Source organism: Trichophyton benhamiae, assembly GCF_000151125.1.
Source record: "Trichophyton benhamiae CBS 112371 chromosome Unknown Abenha-G-c-322p01.r1, whole genome shotgun sequence".
Lineage (NCBI taxonomy): Eukaryota > Fungi > Ascomycota > Eurotiomycetes > Onygenales > Arthrodermataceae > Trichophyton > Trichophyton benhamiae.
The window spans coordinates 885,557-902,936 of NW_003315110.1; the positions used below are offsets into that span (position 1 = coordinate 885,557).

General features: G+C 48.2%; 7 protein-coding genes across 7 annotated transcripts; 5 read left to right on the forward strand and 2 right to left on the reverse strand.

Moving 5' to 3' along the window:
- Positions 1 to 195: 195 nt before the first annotated feature.
- On the forward strand, positions 196 to 1,800 carry ARB_06133 (uncharacterized protein; the record flags this gene model as incomplete). The annotated part of the gene is made up of 1 exon (XM_003015775.1): positions 196 to 1,800. One exon carries the CDS (start codon positions 196 to 198, stop codon positions 1,798 to 1,800), a length of 1,605 nt encoding a protein of 534 aa, XP_003015821.1.
- A 1,564-nt stretch (positions 1,801 to 3,364) lies between these two features.
- ARB_06134 (uncharacterized protein) lies at positions 3,365 to 5,191 on the forward strand (the record flags this gene model as incomplete). Its single annotated transcript, XM_003015776.1, has 2 exons — positions 3,365 to 3,954; positions 4,018 to 5,191. 2 exons carry the CDS (start codon positions 3,365 to 3,367, stop codon positions 5,189 to 5,191), a joined length of 1,764 nt encoding a protein of 587 aa, XP_003015822.1.
- A 741-nt stretch (positions 5,192 to 5,932) lies between these two features.
- On the forward strand, positions 5,933 to 6,822 carry ARB_06135 (uncharacterized protein; the record flags this gene model as incomplete). The annotated part of the gene is made up of 2 exons (XM_003015777.1): positions 5,933 to 6,389; positions 6,452 to 6,822. The coding sequence occupies 2 exons, from the start codon at positions 5,933 to 5,935 to the stop codon at positions 6,820 to 6,822; spliced, it is 828 nt and encodes a 275-aa protein (XP_003015823.1).
- Positions 6,823 to 9,324: 2,502 nt separating this feature from the next.
- On the forward strand, positions 9,325 to 10,523 carry ARB_06136 (uncharacterized protein; the record flags this gene model as incomplete). The annotated part of the gene is made up of 4 exons (XM_003015778.1): positions 9,325 to 9,407; positions 9,473 to 9,911; positions 9,970 to 10,164; positions 10,227 to 10,523. 4 exons carry the CDS (start codon positions 9,325 to 9,327, stop codon positions 10,521 to 10,523), a joined length of 1,014 nt encoding a protein of 337 aa, XP_003015824.1.
- A 1,171-nt stretch (positions 10,524 to 11,694) lies between these two features.
- On the forward strand, positions 11,695 to 12,603 carry ARB_06137 (uncharacterized protein; the record flags this gene model as incomplete). Its single annotated transcript, XM_003015779.1, has 3 exons — positions 11,695 to 12,019; positions 12,090 to 12,120; positions 12,297 to 12,603. The coding sequence occupies 3 exons, from the start codon at positions 11,695 to 11,697 to the stop codon at positions 12,601 to 12,603; spliced, it is 663 nt and encodes a 220-aa protein (XP_003015825.1).
- Positions 12,604 to 12,768: 165 nt separating this feature from the next.
- On the reverse strand, positions 12,769 to 13,527 carry ARB_06138 (uncharacterized protein; the record flags this gene model as incomplete). The annotated part of the gene is made up of 1 exon (XM_003015780.1): positions 12,769 to 13,527. The coding sequence occupies one exon, from the start codon at positions 13,525 to 13,527 to the stop codon at positions 12,769 to 12,771; it is 759 nt and encodes a 252-aa protein (XP_003015826.1).
- A 1,369-nt stretch (positions 13,528 to 14,896) lies between these two features.
- On the reverse strand, positions 14,897 to 16,224 carry ARB_06139 (uncharacterized protein; the record flags this gene model as incomplete). Its single annotated transcript, XM_003015781.1, has 3 exons — positions 14,897 to 15,853; positions 15,970 to 16,035; positions 16,198 to 16,224. 3 exons carry the CDS (start codon positions 16,222 to 16,224, stop codon positions 14,897 to 14,899), a joined length of 1,050 nt encoding a protein of 349 aa, XP_003015827.1.
- Between the last annotated feature and the right edge of the window lie 1,156 nt (positions 16,225 to 17,380).

Consider the following 17,380-nt stretch of genomic DNA (forward strand, 5'->3'; position numbering starts at 1 on the left):
AAAGAAATTACCTGGAAATCCAGTATATATATTTGCTAGCTAATAATAGGACAGGGCCTGACCGTGTTGTGATGTGTCTTGGCGGCGGATGCTCTCCAAAACATCCCTCGTTTTTCTTTTTGTGGCTGCCCGCGCAGTATTTTGTGATAGAGAAGAAACCACCAGGAGCCCGGTGTCCAGGCAGACAAGTTGAAGATGGGGCGGTTCGACGGCCTCCCCACAGAGTTGATACTGCAGATATGTGATAACCTAAGCCCCCAGGATAGCTTCGCTGTGGCCCTCGCGTCACGAAAGCTCGCAACTATCCTGCTACCAAGAGCCCGCATAATTACCCTTTCCTATGCAGCTGATATGAAAAAGCGGGACCTTTTCCTTAAGACGCTTGAAAAGGATGTTGATTTTAGCCTTGTTCTGGTGGACCGAGCGATTCTAGAGGAGTGCATCTTAACCCAGGATGATGAATATGTGCTTCCGATGCTGGAACGGGGGGTTGGGCTTGTCTCACCGCCGGGGTCTGTATGTGCTAGTACCGGCGTGAATCTGCTTCATCTTGCTGCCTCTGCCGGGTGCGGTGATACCGTGTTGAAAAGGCTCCTTGTTCACGGTGATGAGATTGACCCATTTGCAAGGGATGAGGACGGCATTACACCGCTTGTATGTGCAGTCACCAAGCGGAAGCTGGCCGCTGTGAAGACGCTGGTTGGGATATACCATGAAAGAGGCAGGGAGATAGACCCTCCTGATTCTAAATGCCCCTTGATTCTACAGGCTATGCCGCGAGGGTATGGGGAAATAGTGTTGTTCCTTCTGGAGACTAAGGGGATTCAGGCGAATGCCAGAGGTCCGTTTGGGGAGAATGCTTTGCACTGGCTAGCTAAGACAGACATGACTCCAGAGGATGAGGACGCCTGGGAAGACACAGACGATGAAGATGGAGACTTTACCGCCCAGGAGGTTGTAAATATAAACCAGCAAGGGCGGGAAGATGGTGATTCCCATGTTGCCGACAGCGAAGAGACCGAAGATGTGAACGTCAGAGTATTGAAGGGCCTTCTCAAAGCTGGTGTTAGTCTTACTGATACCGCGACCAGGGACCGTCTCACTCCCTTGCATGCCATTGCTCTGAATGGACGGTATAATTTGATTGAACCTATTGTCACTGGAGGTGCTGGTATATCAGTACGATGTGCGAACGGTGGCACACCTCTTCACTGGGCAGCTAAGGGCGGGTCGGTGTTCTCTATGGATGCTCTAATCGACCTGGGAGCCAGTGTCAATGACACCGATCTAGAGAACAAGACCCCGTTATTCTGGGCCTACGCCTGTGAAAATGCGGACGACCCTCCTTCCGAGTTTGATCCAAGCCCATATCCTATACTGTATCTGCTTGAGCAAGGGGCAAACCTTTCACACCTAGACTCCTCCAATCAGTCTGCCCTGCACATTTTTGCCCAACACGATAGGCCCAACGGGGCAACTCAGCTGCTAGCTGCTGGTATTGATGTGAATATACAGAGAAACGACGGATCCACGGCGTTGCATCTAGCAGCCTTGAACGGGTCACACAAGACTGCGGCGCAGTTGCTGAGGGCTCGGCCAAATCTAGAACTGAAAAATGCACAGGGTCAAACTGCCCTTGAGGTCGCTGTGGAGAAGGGCAAGGACAAGGTTGCTAAACTGATTCGTAGCTATACTCGACGTGGAGTTACAGCTGTCGGAGGTGTTATCAATGATCGTAGCATGGAGGACCTGCACGACCGGCTGACCACACAGTTGTCTATATATGAGTGGAGAGAATGAAGCTGCCAATTCTTCGCTGCAGAGCGGCACTTTTGAAGCAAGCGGAATACTTTAAATAGATGTTAGGCTAACGTTTTGATGATACACACATCTTGGATCGTCCAATGCGTGTTCTTAAATTTTGGTATCAACACCTTCATTCCACAAAGCCGTTGCCGTCACACGACTCCGTATCCAAGACGACTATGATGAAATCTCCCGACGCACTGGCCAGAATATGCACGGGAGATCGCCTCACTGCGGTCTATGCGAGTAACTAACTAGTTGGTCCTTTTCAGGAGCCATCAATCGAAGCACCACGCTCCATCGATATATAATTAGCATAGGCCTAACTCCGTGCCAAATCGGAGCAACCAGTCAACCTCACCAGCGTGTTCCGTTACGTGTTGGATGATCGTCGACGCTACATGGTTGTTTCACCCTCATCTCCGGCTGAGCGTACGGATATGCGTCGACAACGAGCTATCAATGGAGTGCCGTCTGGATACTGAGCCAGGGATATCCATGGCCTCCACAGCCCCGAGACTCGAGACCGCCGCCAGCAGAGAGGCAACAAACAGGGCCCCTTCCAAGGAACCCACGCAGATCAGGAACAGAAAGGCAAAAAAAAGCAGAAACGAGAAGAAGCAAAGAACAAGAGGCAAAGAATCTCGCTTCTTCGTATCTTCCCATTCGAATATCAAAATCCCAACCAGAGATCGAAGTTTAAACCCATCGAGAGATCTATTGTCGTTTCGGAGCTTTTGAACCTTGTTCAGCTAGTGAATCCACGTGTAAAATAGGCATATAAGGATGCTGTCCAGTCCCTGTACCTGGATGGCAAACTTGTCGCCTTTCGCCAGGAGTGAGGACCCAGTTTGCGTAGTAACGTAGCAAAGTAAAGGGGGAAAAGAGCCATGTTAATGCTTAACTAACGCCTGGGTACTCCGTACGCTGTAGAGTTAGCGCTGGGGCGTCTTTCAGGGACCAGTTGCTCTTGCTCTGCGGTAGAAAATAGGGGGCGTCCTTCGCCTCGCCTCGTGGGGATTTTCCCGAGAGAGCTATATTTTTGGATGCAACCTCGCGCACTTTACGAGCCTGTGGCGACTCCCAACCTTCATCAGGCCTGCGTTCCTGGCGCCCACGGACATGAGTTTTATAAAATCTGACTTATCCCAATAATACAATATAAGTTGACCGACTAGCGAAGAGGCCGTGAAAGAGGAAGATGTGGCGGGACCATGGAGGCCTGTGTTTATGAAGATTCGCCCTTGGCCGCTTACCTCGAAGGTCGGTATAATTATATCTCCATCTCCATCTCCCCGCAAAGGAGCCGCCGCCTGGATGGGAGCAGGGCTAGAAGACACAAGAAAAGCTGACGCAAGGTGACTTGCAGGTGAAGGCGAGGCCGAGCAGGACTGGACGCCGCAGGAGGTCGACTGGCCGCATACCGAGTACTCGGACTCCACGACCCTCGACTTCGCGCCCCAAGGGCCTCCGAAATTTCAGGACCGCATCAGAAACAAAATCCCCGAGCCCTTGAAACTGAAGCGGTCGAATAGACAAGAGGCTCTGGCTAGGATTCATGATACCTGCGCTGTTAGTTGTGTTCCCTTATCGGTGGAAGTTCCAGGTGGCCAGTTGGTTATCTGATGGGAGACGGGGGGTTAACAGCTGGCAAAAGGCCGCAATCAGTGCGAGAATAGGCAAGACCGACAACGAGCGATTCAGAGAACAGTTTGGATACACGATTATTGCATCGCAGTTGTTGAGCGAACCCAGCGCACCCTCCTACACCTCCGTCTCGAACCTGTTGAGCCACCCTGTCCAGAGCGATGATGACAAGGCAGCCTCCCGAGCCGCCATCTTCGGCGTGCGAGGAGCTGTATTCACGGCCGTGGCATCCTTCTCCGTCGTCTTACTATTACACTGGGCCCGATCCATACACAGGATAGGCTGGAGCATTGGAAGAGTCCTCCTTCTTGGTGTCCTGTTGGTTACGATCGTTGCAGCGTTCTACGTCTTTGCGAAACGCCAGTGGCTGAGATACCTGCGTAGCCAGGCTATCGAGACCGCCACTGCCTGCGTTGGGAATGCGCAGACGCTTGACTCTGCGGCTTCGGCATCCGTTGTGCTCATTCAGGAGGTCGAGCTCGTTTCACGCGGGTACAGAGTGTACGAATACATTATTTCCGTCCACCCCTATATTATACATAACTAACATGACTTGTCGAGTAGGAGCTCGCCTCTTCCACCAGTGAGCCGGCTGGAGGAGCAGTCGCAAACCCGGAGATGCTTGAAACTCCGCCGCATCCTGGCCAAATGCCTGGAGGAGATGCTGGAGAAATATCTCTATGTGAAACGAAAATTACGACCACTCGTAGATGATGCAAACTTGGAAAAATATTATGACATTTATGAAATTTCCCAGGTGGAACTCCAGGCCGCCGAGTCCACGGTGGTCGACCAGTCAGTGGATGAAAAGACATCCCTGAGATCGTTGCGGTCGTCATTCGCTCGGCTGTATACCGTGAGGAAGAGCGCCCTTTGTTGTCTCCTTGCACTCCCGGCAGACGGAGGTGAAGCCGATATTGCAAGATGGAGCGCTGCGACTGAAGAGATGCACAGCCTGGCTGACGCCAGCGCCGAGTGGATTGAGAAGCTGAGAGACGTCCTCAACGAACAAGACCGTACGCCTCCCTTCCATCCTTGCGTTTTCCATATGCCTAATCTAACTTACGTAGGAGATATAATATCGTCGTCCCCAATACAGAATCCAAACCCAAACCCCAACAGGGACCGCTATCGAGCCCAGCTTCGTCGGCTAAACTCGTTATCTCAGGGCATACGAGGACTTCATGCCAGAATGCAACTTATTCGCGAGGAGTCGGACGCCTGTCTCGATGGGTCCAACGAAGACGTAGACCTCGGCTCGACCCTTCTCGTCCAATACGAGGCTATCGGCGCTGAGCTGCGTGGGATACTCCAAGAATGGGAAGCCGGCAAATCGGCCATGCGAGCCAACATGGAGTCGTCCGATCGTCAGTCATCTTCTTCCCGACGCACGTCAAGCATGATCAAGTCACCGTCTTCACCCACTTTCAGCATCGGAGGCAGCACTGCTGTCGACGGCGGTCCGGCTGATGCCCTGCGTGCTTTGAACGGAGAGATGCAGAAATCTCTCAATCCAGATAGCAACATGGATGATGACGAGGTGTTTGAAGCTATTGCCATGCCCCGAACTCGAAGCTCGTTGACTCGCGTGGAACGAATCGCGCGGATGAAAGAAGACCGGGCCCGTCAGGCTGTTGCTCGAGAGAGAGCCGAAGCGAATACACATATGCTGAAGGAACTTGAGACTGTGATCAAGCTTCGTCCTCATAAGGGCGGCGCAAGAGTCTCCAGTCTCTAGTTCTCTGACTTTCTCTTAATCCTTTTCTTTTCGTCTTTATATCCGGATCTTCTATACTCGGGCGTTGATGGCTTTCTTTTTTGTGTTTTCTGGCATCACTTATATAGATGTGATGCTTTCCTGGTACCCGCGTTGCCCTAGTATGTACTATATTTATCGATATATATAGAACCCCCAAGTAATGACTTAATGGAATTATGACGGTATCCGCATTTTCTTCTGTTTGCCCGTCTGGTCTGGAGTATATGTAAAAGTCTTGCTGGTAAAAGCCTTGCTGTCCATAGATATCTTGTCGTCGGAGGCGTTGACGCGAAACTCGAGCTAAATTGGTTTCGTGACACGCGACGCGCATTTTCACCGCACACCAAAGAAAAAAGAACCGGCAGGTTTCCCTGGCTTCAAGAACATCCACCGTCGTGCTGAATTACGCTGAATACTTAACAAATTACCACACCCCGAGCTCTTTGGCTAAAGCAATCCTGTGCCGTCTCTCTCTGGTCTTACGCAGTATATCGTTTCATCCCTTCTCAGCGTCGTCAAATCTACCCCGCCATACTCTTGCAGCCTCTTAAGCGGTTCGTTGATATAAATCAGTCAAGAGTGCGTTACCCCGGCCAGCCAGCTGTGAAGAAGATGTAGAATCTAACGGATCACGCTGTATATAGTGTTGGAAGCACGATTGGAAGAAGCTGCTATGCTGAAGAAGGTATACCACCGGCGAACAGCAACTGAGAAAAGGCCATGGCTAACCACGGTACTATCAAACAGGTGGTCGATGCGGTAAAGGATCTCGTACATGACTGCAACTTCGACTGCAATGACTCTGGCATTGCCCTCCAGGCCATGGACAACTCCCATGTTGCGCTTGTCTCCATGATGTTGAAAGCAGAGGGCTTCTCCCCCTTCAGATGTGACCGCAACGTCGCCCTGGGAATCAACCTAGTCTCCCTCACCAAGGTCCTACGGGCTGCTCAGGATGGAGACGTGCTTACCCTCAAGGCCGACGACACGCCAGACGTAGTCAACCTGCTGTTCGAGAGCGTTGAGAAGGACCGTGTAAGCGAATATGATATCAAGCTCATGGACATTGACCAGGAGCATCTTGCTATCCCGGAGACGGACTACTCTGCCACGGTTGAGATGCCATCTGCTGAGTTTAGACGGATTTGCGGAGACTTGAACCAGCTTTCTGAGTCTGGTATGTTCCATTTGATTTTTATACCGACAATGTTATATGAGTATACTAATTGGGAATGCTAGTGTTGATCGAGGCAACCAAGGATGGTGTCCGATTCTCTTGCCAGGGTGAAATTGGCAATGGTGCTGTTACCATTCGTCAAAACACCAACGTTGACAAGCCAGAGCAGAACGTCTCCATCACCCTGACTGAGCCCGTTGCCCTTACATTCTCTATCAAATACCTCCTAAACTTCTGCAAGGCCACCAGTCTTTCGTCTAAGGTGCGACTGTCCCTTTCTGCTGAGGTTCCTCTGCTAGTCGAATATACCCTCGAGGGATCTGGTTATGTACGGTTCTATCTCGCTCCAAAGGTAAGTTCTTCACTTTCTAAGCCAGTCTTACATGAAAGTTCAACAGTGCTGACTCCATGGCAGATTGGCGAGGACGAATAAATGATATTTTTCTTCTTTTCCGTTTGGTAATTTTCCACTGGCCAGCCAGGGGAATATTTTTTTTTTTCTTTTTACCTTCTTATGATGAGGATTAAATAATGAAGCGTACAAATTCAGTAAAGATCCCTTTTTTTTTTAGCTTAGACCTCGTGGCACGGTGGTAGTTTATCGAAATTGCCCGAAAAAATAAAATAAAACAAGTAAAATGATATTCTCGTTCTATCTATAGATTTCTATAATTCTACATAGTTTCAGCGTCTAGTAGCCGAATATTAATCACTCACCTTATATCCCCAACACTACTCCATATCGGGGTTAAACGTTTTTGTCAAATGCGTCAGGTTCATATAAACAAAATGTTAGTACGTTATATCATAACCTGGAAGAGAAAACTCCATACCTAGGGGAAAAAGAAGGGTGAAGCATCGTCCTCGCCAGAGTAATCGGAATCGAATGATACCTGGTTCCCCTCTCAATGGAGGTAGCCATGATACGCTGCGTATTGCACTTAGGTGTCGTGACTCCCCGCAAGAAGACACACACAATCTTCGCAACGGCTCTCCCAAGGGGGCGAGGAATACAGAAGCGAGGCCCAGGATTTCTCCCAGGCCACCTCATCCGCACCCTTCCCCCGATGTTTCTGATGCCTAATTGCAGACACTTTTCATGCCAGGCCCTCACGGGCAGTACCGAGCTTCCTCACTGGAGGCGTGCAGAAGCTGGTTGAAAGGTTGAAGAATACTCCGAATTTCTCATTTGCAAGTGTAACTCCAGCGTGAACTGGCGGATGTAGCAAAGAAACGCAGCTTTGGCGAGGACGATGCTTGACCAAAGAGAAGGAGAAAGAAGAAAAGTCGCAGTCGCAGCTTTTTTGGTGTCTTTTTTTTTTTATTCTTCCGTTGTGTGGAAGGGTCACGTGCAGCCGACATCGCCCTTCTTTTTTGTTGTTATTTCGCTTTTCTTTTTCATCCTCAGCCTTTTTTTCGAGCTATCAATTCCGCCAGTCTCGGGACGGCAGCAGACAGGTGCTAGTTGGCTCTTGTCGTCCTCAGCTTTCTCCTAGCTCTTCAGCCCTGTTCAGCTGCGGGTTTCGGCATTTCGGCTTACTCTCGTCGTCTGGCAGCCAGGGATTGCGGCTTGAGTCAGAGAATATACGGAATTACCGCCCTAATAATACACCATGCAATCTCAAGACACGATGGAGTCGAGACAGGATAAACAACTAATCTTACGGGGGAGCAAGGGAGGACCAGGGGCCCGGGACTATGCTGCTATTGAATACGTAACTGCCACGGCCAGCCTTCTCAGCTCGCTCCTCCTGGGGGGCCTCCTGGCACTAGCCGCCCGCTGAGCCACAACAGGCGGTTTCCTCCCTTTCCAACCTGGTCCATGGTTGCTCCATCGCGGTAAAACACTGCCAGGCGGGATCCAGGGATCCAGGCGTGGGCGAACCACGGGAGAAACGTAGTCTTGTAGGGACATACCTAAGTCTAATATTTACAACCAGAGTTAGGGCAGCCTTAAGCCGTAGCCAGCCTCCAGCCTCCAGCCACAAACTGTCTGCGCCCGAAGAGAACGGGAGAAAAGCCCGCAGGCGGAGAAGGGGAGAAGAAGGAAAGAAAGAAAGAATTTTTGGCTGCTCCCTCTCATTCCCCGAGACTAACTATCACTTTGTTCCTTGGAAGGCCGTTGTGTTATTATTATTTAGTGCTAGCCAGCCCTCAAAAAAGGCGGCTCCGCCAAGCCGCCGAACTGCGCATTTTGATATTCCACCGCCGGGATCGACTTGCTCGTCTTTTTCCTCGTCTTCTGATTCTCTCCTCAGCCTCTCGCTTTCTCTCTCGCTCTCGCTCTCTCTCTCTCTTTTTCCTTCTCTTTCCCTTCACTCGCTTTCCAACTACTTTCTTTCTCTTGTCTCTCTCACCATCGCCATTCCCATCGACTAGACCTCCGTCTCCCACGCTCTCACTCTACAACCGTTGGCCCTCGTCTTCGCCCTATCTCAGCCGCCGTCACTCGTTTGGCCCTCTCTTTTCTCCCTCTCCTAGGACGCCCCTAGCCGCGGAGCCGCCTTGCACCGCCCTACACAAACACAATAGAGAAAAAGCTCGCGCAGGGACAGAGGACTCGCCTCTTTATCATATAACTCGCGTCTTGTGTCCCGTTGCCCATTGTTCTCTCTCGTCTTGCACAGCCATCCAGCGTCTACGTCGTCCTCCTTCGTCACCCACAAGCCTCGTCCCGATCGTGGCATCATACAGCCGCTACCACATTTAGCACTTACTGCTCTCATCCTCCCTCCCTTTTTTCCCTCACTTTCAATACGCCAAAAATAACGGAGAGCAAGGCTCCGGTGAGGAGCTTCTGGCCGCCAAAATTCGTCCATACTCAAGACGGACGTCTCTCTTGGGAGAGCCAGGAATAGACCCGCCGTTGCTTCCTCCGGGTCAGGGCTATAGGCCAAGAGAAGGGTACACGACTCGCGCAGAGTCATCGTGGAAGATGTATCTACCAAACACACGCTGGACGTGGTCGTTTGTCATTGTCACCACGATCCAGGCGGCATGTGTTCTTGCTTTTGAATCGTAAGTTTTGAGATATCTTCCGTTTCCTCCCTCTCATATACGAATAATACTGACACTTTTGATAGATATGTGTTTGCAAGATTCCAGCTGCAGCTTAAATCAGATGCATCGACGAATACCGAATCAAAAACGATACCAACATTCCTTACTCTCTACATCTTCGGTTTCGTGTACGAGCTTGTTTTGGTGTATGATGCACTTCGGCTGAAAAATACTATCCAAGTTATTGGACTATGTATCTGCAACTTTGGTCTGCTTATCTATGGTGCTGTGCAAATCGACCAGATCGATACTTCGGTGACACAACTCGGTGACCTTGGACTTATCCACCCAGAGGTAATAGACGAGATGAGGCCGTTCCTTATTGCGATTCCTTGCATCACTGCTCTTGGAACCGTGGGGATGAGTTTCCTTGCTTGGAAGTTATACGATGAATTTGCATGGACGATCTACAAGCATATCAGCGCTGATTTGCGGATGAAGCGCCGTTACCTTACCTATCAGGTTTGTATTCGTGCACTATATGACTTACCCTAGACGGTTTTACTAACCTGTCCTTTAGATCTACATTGCTCTGCTGAAGTTTGATTTCTTCTTCTTCCTTGGCTTCACTGTCCAGTTTGTCGTTATTGTGACAGACACTAAGACTGTCGAGTTTGCTCTTACTCTTGCTGCCATACCAGTCACTATCCTGATCTTGGTGATGGCTGCGTTCTGGACCCGACGTGAGAGTACAGTTGGCATGATCATTGTCATCGTAAGTTATATTTCCTCCACTGACCCTGAAACAAATGCCATAGGCTAACCTTTCACCGACAGTTGCTCTACTTTGGTGGTTTCGCCTACTTCCTTTTCAAGCTAATCCGCATGTACTCTCCCGCAAAAGAGAAGGCTTATCTCCCCGCTCGCCGATCTCTTACTTTCTTTGCCGTTGCAACCATCATCCTCATCATTATGACCATTATCAACGCCATAATGTGTACTCTCAACTTCAACAAGGGGCTGAAGCCACATATTACAAGCAAGAAGAGACCACGCGGTGCAGAGAAGGAAGGCACCGAGCTTCATGACCAGTTCTCACCACATCCTGTTCCCACCCGCATGACAATCGATTAAAAATTTCGCCACCTCGATAGTGAATGAATACAGCTTTGAACATTTTTCCTTTGAAAGGAAAAGGATGAAAAGAAAGAAGAAGAAAAAAAAAGTAAACTAATCTCAATCTGCAATTAACATTCCCAATGCCATATACCCCAAGGATATCTTCGCTTTTCTTTGTTTCCTTTCGCTTTCCTTACTATTTCTTGTTTACTTTTACGTACTTCTTTCTTTTTCATTCTTCTTCTTTTTTTTTTTTTTTTTTTTTTTTTTTTTTGGACTCGGTGCAACCCAGCAGTAACCGCTCGAATGCTTACCTCGAACTTGAATCTGGATGATAAAGGGAAACAGAAGCAATGTGAACGAGAAGCAATTTCGATATGGTTCAACGTTCAAATACCGCCTCATAGCAAGCTGACTTTTAATCCTGTTAGAATAGGGATTTTATTTGTTTCCCGCCTGAATTTGTTTTTTTTTCTCGAATGATACCTCATGTATTTCCTATGACTCCTTGCCCATTTTGTTTCCCTGTATCTATTTGTACTTCTGCGAGGCTATCTTTTGGCCCATCGCTTATCACTCTTTTGTGAGTTCTTTGAAAATTATTCAGCGTCTTAAATATACTTGGATTCTCGTCTCTGTCATGTCCACGTTGTTTATACCCATAGGGCTGATACTCCACTCTACAATATAGACAATTCAACCAACCATCATCCTAATAGCTCAATTCTTCTACTACTATCTCTTCCCTACTATCTATCTATCCATCCACCATACTTCTATCAAGTAACACCAGCGCAAAATACATATGATTACATAAGCTTCCCCGGCCCAAAGGCGGCGATGGATGGCAGAAAACACGTCGAGGCAACTGCTGACATAATCACAACCGCACCACTTGGGAAATCGTGGCCTCTTTCATGTTTCCAGCGCAAAGCAAGATCCAGATTTGGGGGATATCGATACCATAACGGACACATCTCTCATTCTTCAACGTGTCTAGTCTCACGGCGGATTTTCCCCTTTGTCTCTCCATAATACCAATTTCCGACACATCCTCTCACAATGGTAAGGAAAACAATCTCGTTCCCTCGTGTCATAATTTTCTTTCCCCCTTGACCCAAAACATCTATCCGAATGCACGAATATTTATGCTAACTATACTTCCTCCACTCAGGCTTCATCTCCAATGGCATCAGGTGCCGACTCCGGCGCTGAGGGATCCAAGCCTACCAGCCCATCTGGCCCAGCAGGCGGCTCAAGCTCTGCCCTGCGTCCATCTTCCCCTACACCTCCAGGAGGCCCACGAACAGCCCTCCGCCGCCGTGCTGCTGCAGACCACAAGGAGTCCGTACGAAATGCACGCCCAGCGTCAACCAGAGCTGCCGGAGCCGGCGGTTCGTCTGGTACCATGCTCAAGCTGTACACCGATGAGAGCCCAGGCCTGAAGGTTGACCCTGTTGTTGTATTGGTTTTGTCTCTTGGGTTCATTTTCTCTGTTGTCGGGCTTCATGGTACGTCTTTTCGGTTCTTGTGTGGATTCCTCAATATTGCGAGTTTGAAACTAACATGAGTTTGATGCAGTTATTGCAAAGATCACTCGCAAATTCTCTTCGTAAATTGGGCGCCCTTTCCACGGAGTCTTCTCATTTCCTTCTTTATCGTTTCCCGCTGTTCTCCATCGCCCTCCGCTGATTACCCACAAAAACACACGAGTTATGGCTTCCAACCGTATAAAGGTCGTTTCTTATCTTCATGGCTGGGAAGGATCCAAGCAAATGTACCGGATAGGATCCAGCTTCTACGACACAACCACAACTACTCAACATACTATAATCTATACCTTATGACACAGGGGCTGTTTGATCTCTACCTACTGGCTATCCTCCAAGATCAAATAGGTTCCAAGCAAACCTGTGATGAACATGCGCGTTGGTCAAAGCGGGATATTGATACAATGTCTTCCTTGATACCAGATGCTGCAACTTACACTATTTGCGCGTGTTTATTTCATCTTTATGCCTTGTTCTCTATCCACCTCCATCCCGTCCTCAATATCAGCTGTATATTTGGGACCTCAATATTCCGCAAAGTCTAGCTAGATTTTACTTCTCTTGTAACTTTATTGAACCTCATCTTTGGCATTGAATCACAATATTTTGATTATTGGATGCATTTGTAAGAATAACATGGAGTTGTTCTATAATCCTTGACGGGATGGTTTTATATGGAGTACAATTAAACTCCATTGGATTCGTCACGCTTATTGTCCCAATCCACTCTTTGCAAGCGCCATCTCTTCCTCCCACCATCCTCTGAATAGCTTGAGCCGGTTGGTTCTCTCCAACGCCAACCTTTTCCCTTCCGGGGTTTTCATCGAGGCCTCCAACCTTTCCAGCTTCTCGACGAAATAGGCCATCGTCTTATGCAGAGGCCTTCCCGTCTTAGAGATAGCACCGCCATACGTAAATGTGCGACCAATTCCTATACTGCCTATTGCGTCCAGACGATGTGCGTCCTGGATAATACCGAGCTCTGGAATTTCTTGGACTAGCTTCCGTACATACTCCCGGGTTTCTTCCGACTTTGTTTCTGTGGAGTACGAGACGTTGTTGACAACGATTTGAACCTGCTCTGCCACAGGCATTGGTGTTCCAAAGGTCAAAAGCAGCTGGTAAATCGTGACATCATGTTTCACGTTGGCCTCAGGTTTCTCGTTAGCCTTGGGGTGTTTCCCATCCCCGACATGGTGCAATAAAGCACCTAGCGTGAGGACTAGGGGGTTCCATGTGGATACTGCAGTTTTAGCTTTTGCAAGTCGTGACGAAGCGATAATCCGAGAAAGGCCGAGGACACGCATTACATGGTCAAAGTCATGAGAGCTGTTATACTCGGACATGTATTCCTTGACATAGCGGGTAACCTTTTTGACAATAGCAGCTTCTGAGAATGCCGACGAGCTAGCAGCCGCTATGGGGTCACTTGCATCCGCAGTATCTTCGCTCCGTGCACTGTCAGCCATGGCAACCTAGGTATTTCCCTGTTGTTAGCTAGGAGGCGGTTCTCTGTTGTAGCTACATAGAGCAGACCGGAGGACGTGAATCTACGAGGTAACTAGAGGACTGTCGTCGGTTGTTTTGGGAGATCTATGTAGCTCTAGGCTCGAGCCTTCCTCCAGTCAAAGCGCTCAGCCTCTCCACTTTTGCGGCAAGCGCTACCTTAGAACAACATCAACATCAACATCAACAATGACATTCAAATTGCAAGCCCAAGCCTCATAAGGAGTCGTTTGAGACATCTGGTACTGCCGCTTTCTTCTACTGATATCTTAGCTATAGGCCTGTGGATGGTCTTAGGCGCTTCAGGGTACAACTAGGTACTAGCTACTCTAGAGTCTTTTCCCTTCCCAGCACTTAGTTGACTAGTTAGTTCCATCATCTCAATCAATATCTTCTTTATCATACCACTGGCTTGAAAACGGAACATTGCCGCAATGTGGTACCTGTTCCTCGAGATTTTTGACCAGGCTTCCTAAACACGGAGTGGAACTAGGGTATCGTGGTGAGGCATTCTGGAGAAGTGAAAGATTCAGACGTGAATAGAAAGGTAGCATCGATGACCAGAACCTGGCTCATCTTGCTGCCTGGTATTCGATCCTTGGGTAGTCGATGTCGGAATCCTTTTGAAGGGTGAGAGTGGTTTGATTACTGTTGACGTCTTTGGGTCATCGTGTCGTTCGTAATGTCCACGGAAGGTTTAACTGGCTGACCCAATATCTGGTCAACTCTACCCAGAGGGTAAACAGCACATTTACAACATGTAATGAATAGGTATCTAAATGGCAATGGTGATTCTTGGAATTCATGTCTAACGGTATAATATGGGGGAATTGTGCTGCGTAGAGTAATACACACGTATGCATTGCGAGATGTCAACGTAACGAACATGAGGCTTGCAGCAGTGCATATGCAGTATCCCTGCCCCTCGCATTGTATTTCTATTGATATTGGGTGAATCCCCGCTTTCACACAAGGTCAATAGAGGAACAACCACAGTGGACACCAGTTGGCGATTTCTCTCCACAGTGTCCAGTGATATTTGCGGTTTTGAAAACAAAATAGTACTACCACAGCAAGGTTTGACATCCTGAGAACCATAAGTCCTTCGATAAGCTTATATTATCTAGAATGTGCGAATACCTCGTGTCGACGGTACATTACCGTGGGTGTCCAGCATCATGCAATAAAACTTCCAAAGCGTTCAACCGGTGCCCAGAAGCACGGCGGAGCGGCGTAACATGCCCTCAACCCAAGGATACGACACTTGGACAATCAACGTATCCTGAGAAATGTCCAAATCATCGAGACGAAGGATACAGCAGGCGTTAAGAGTTATATATTGACGAGGTTTCCGATAGCAGTTTGTACTTCTTGAGCAGAATTTATTTCTGACCGCCAACACTTTTCAATTATTTCGCCGCATGGAATATCGGTAACGCTTGGAAATTGCTGGGCCTCATAACGCGTTGTCACTTCATCACTTGGAATATCTTCAAAAGGACTATTGCCCTGGAAAATTTCATAGAGAGTCGAGCCTAGGGCAAAAAGATCTGTTGCTATAGTCGGTGGCTCTCTCCAGTCGCGTGGCAGATAGAATCGAGTTCCTTCACCTGAAGTGGGTTTAGAACCATCTAGAGATGAGCCGGAGAAATCGATAATTTTGATATTAAGTTCGTTATCCAGAAGAAGATTTCGTGGTTTTATGTCACAGTGGAGAATGTTGTTATTATGGAGAAGCTGGACCGCTTCCGATACTTGGTACGCCCAAGTTAATTTGAGACTTGTTGGAACTGAGCTCGACTCATGAGACTGTAAATATCTCTTGAGATCGCCATTTGGCATATACTCAAGTATAATCCCATCGCTTGAATGACTGACTAGTCTAACAAGCCTCTCATGGGGGCCGATTCGCCGATATATGACCGCCTCCTTAGCAATGTCTTGAACATGGTCTTCCATCATGGGGCCGGGGAAAGGTGACTTGATGACAGTGCCATTATCAAGCAGTTCAACTATTCCTGTCAAGCCGCCACAGATGAATTCGCCTTTTGCATCTCTCACGATTTCAATAATGTCATTGTTGTTCGACTCAGATTGGTTTTCCTGATATATGAGCCAAATGGTCAGCACTCTGTAAAAGCAAAGGGTAAATATATAAGGATAGGTTAAACAGCATATACCGATTTCACGCCCCAGGTTAACCAACGACTTAACAGAGTGGTAAGAGGTGAATGGCGACGCAAAAAGACAGCAGCCCAGTTCCTGAGTGTCGACCACAACGAAAGCAGCCTATCTCGTATCATGGAAAGCGCCATAGAAAGAAGAAAGATCGCCTGTTGTTATCGTGTCCGAAGTAGTGACCAGCTGGTGTGGATCAAACTGGCTGCTTGACTCCTTTTTCCTACCGAATCTTCAGTTTGACTTCCTGTTCCTGCGGCTGAAAAAAAAGAGCCGGCCTGGTTTCGCCGATCCTAGCCAAGTCTGGCGCTGCGTCATCTCGCTCTTCGTACTCCGTGCCAAACATAAGGAACTTCCAATCCTTTCGCTCTGCTTTCTCCCGTCGTTTACGAACAACACGACTCACGACTTTTTCGACCTTCAGACGAGGGTTTTTCACCTAACGACCACCATACCTTGAGTCGCATCCAAGCAACAGCCATGGCTATCTGCATAACCTTCGGTACTCACGGTACGTCTCGGGATATCTTGCCTGTTGATGACTGCCTAGTGATACAGCTTGAAAGAGGTCGCAGACTAATCCTGGAATACTTTCCCCTTACCAGAGTTCACCTCGCAGCTGCAAGGATATGAGAACGTCACTGCCCAATGCCAGAACTGTAAGATGCGATCCCTGATGCTGTGTATATGCAGCTATGCGCCTTGCGTCTAGACTGCCTTTCTCTAACCCGGTATACTACTTTGCTAGGCGGTAACTGGTCGGGTCGATGCATTACCAGATGGTCAGTCAACATCTCAACAGCTATTATGGGGAATATGAGGACTGCTCCTTATAATAAATAGAATGGCCAACTAACGCTTCTTCTGTATTCTAGGCCCTTTTTCACCGTCTGCTTCATTGTATGAGCTTCTGCCTGCACTTTATTTACTTGGAATACTAAACACCGTCTTTTCAAAGCCACTTATTCCACTGGCCATGCACAAATATAAAGTAAGTCTTGACTCTCTTAATAGTTACTAAATAAGCTCCTTTGCTAATAGAGTACTGCTTACAGGAAGTATACTGCCATATCTGCCGGTTCTCACAAGACATGTCGTGAGTGTCATACTCTTTACCATTAGTCAACACGGGCTACGGTGTTAATAACTTTATGCTAGAATGAGACCGGACGTCCAATCTCAGGGACCTGGTGGCCACGGGCAAGGGCCGCCACCAGGGGGTCCTCCGCAGCAATATCATGGCCCACCGCCCGGACAGCAAGGGCCATATCAACAATATCAACCACCACAACAGCCTGGTTATAAGTAACCACAAGTGTTATGCCACCTGATTGCTTCCACTTTTTGACATGAAGTTATGTTTAAGAGTGTTCTTTTGTTGTCTTCCATTACGATTAATACTCTTGTTTCCTCGGTTCTACTTTATTACACTTCTTTAGCCTTAATATCTTTGTTCCATATCTACCTTGGAATTGTCCTTCTTAGCTTAGATACCCTTTGCCTTTTCTGAGTTCTAAGACAACCTCAGGTGTATATTCAACCCATAGTACTTAATCAATTTATATTTCGCGAGATGCTTTAGCGTAATACATAAAAAAAGATTGTTAAGATACTTAAGAGGCGTAAGTCCGGGCTTCA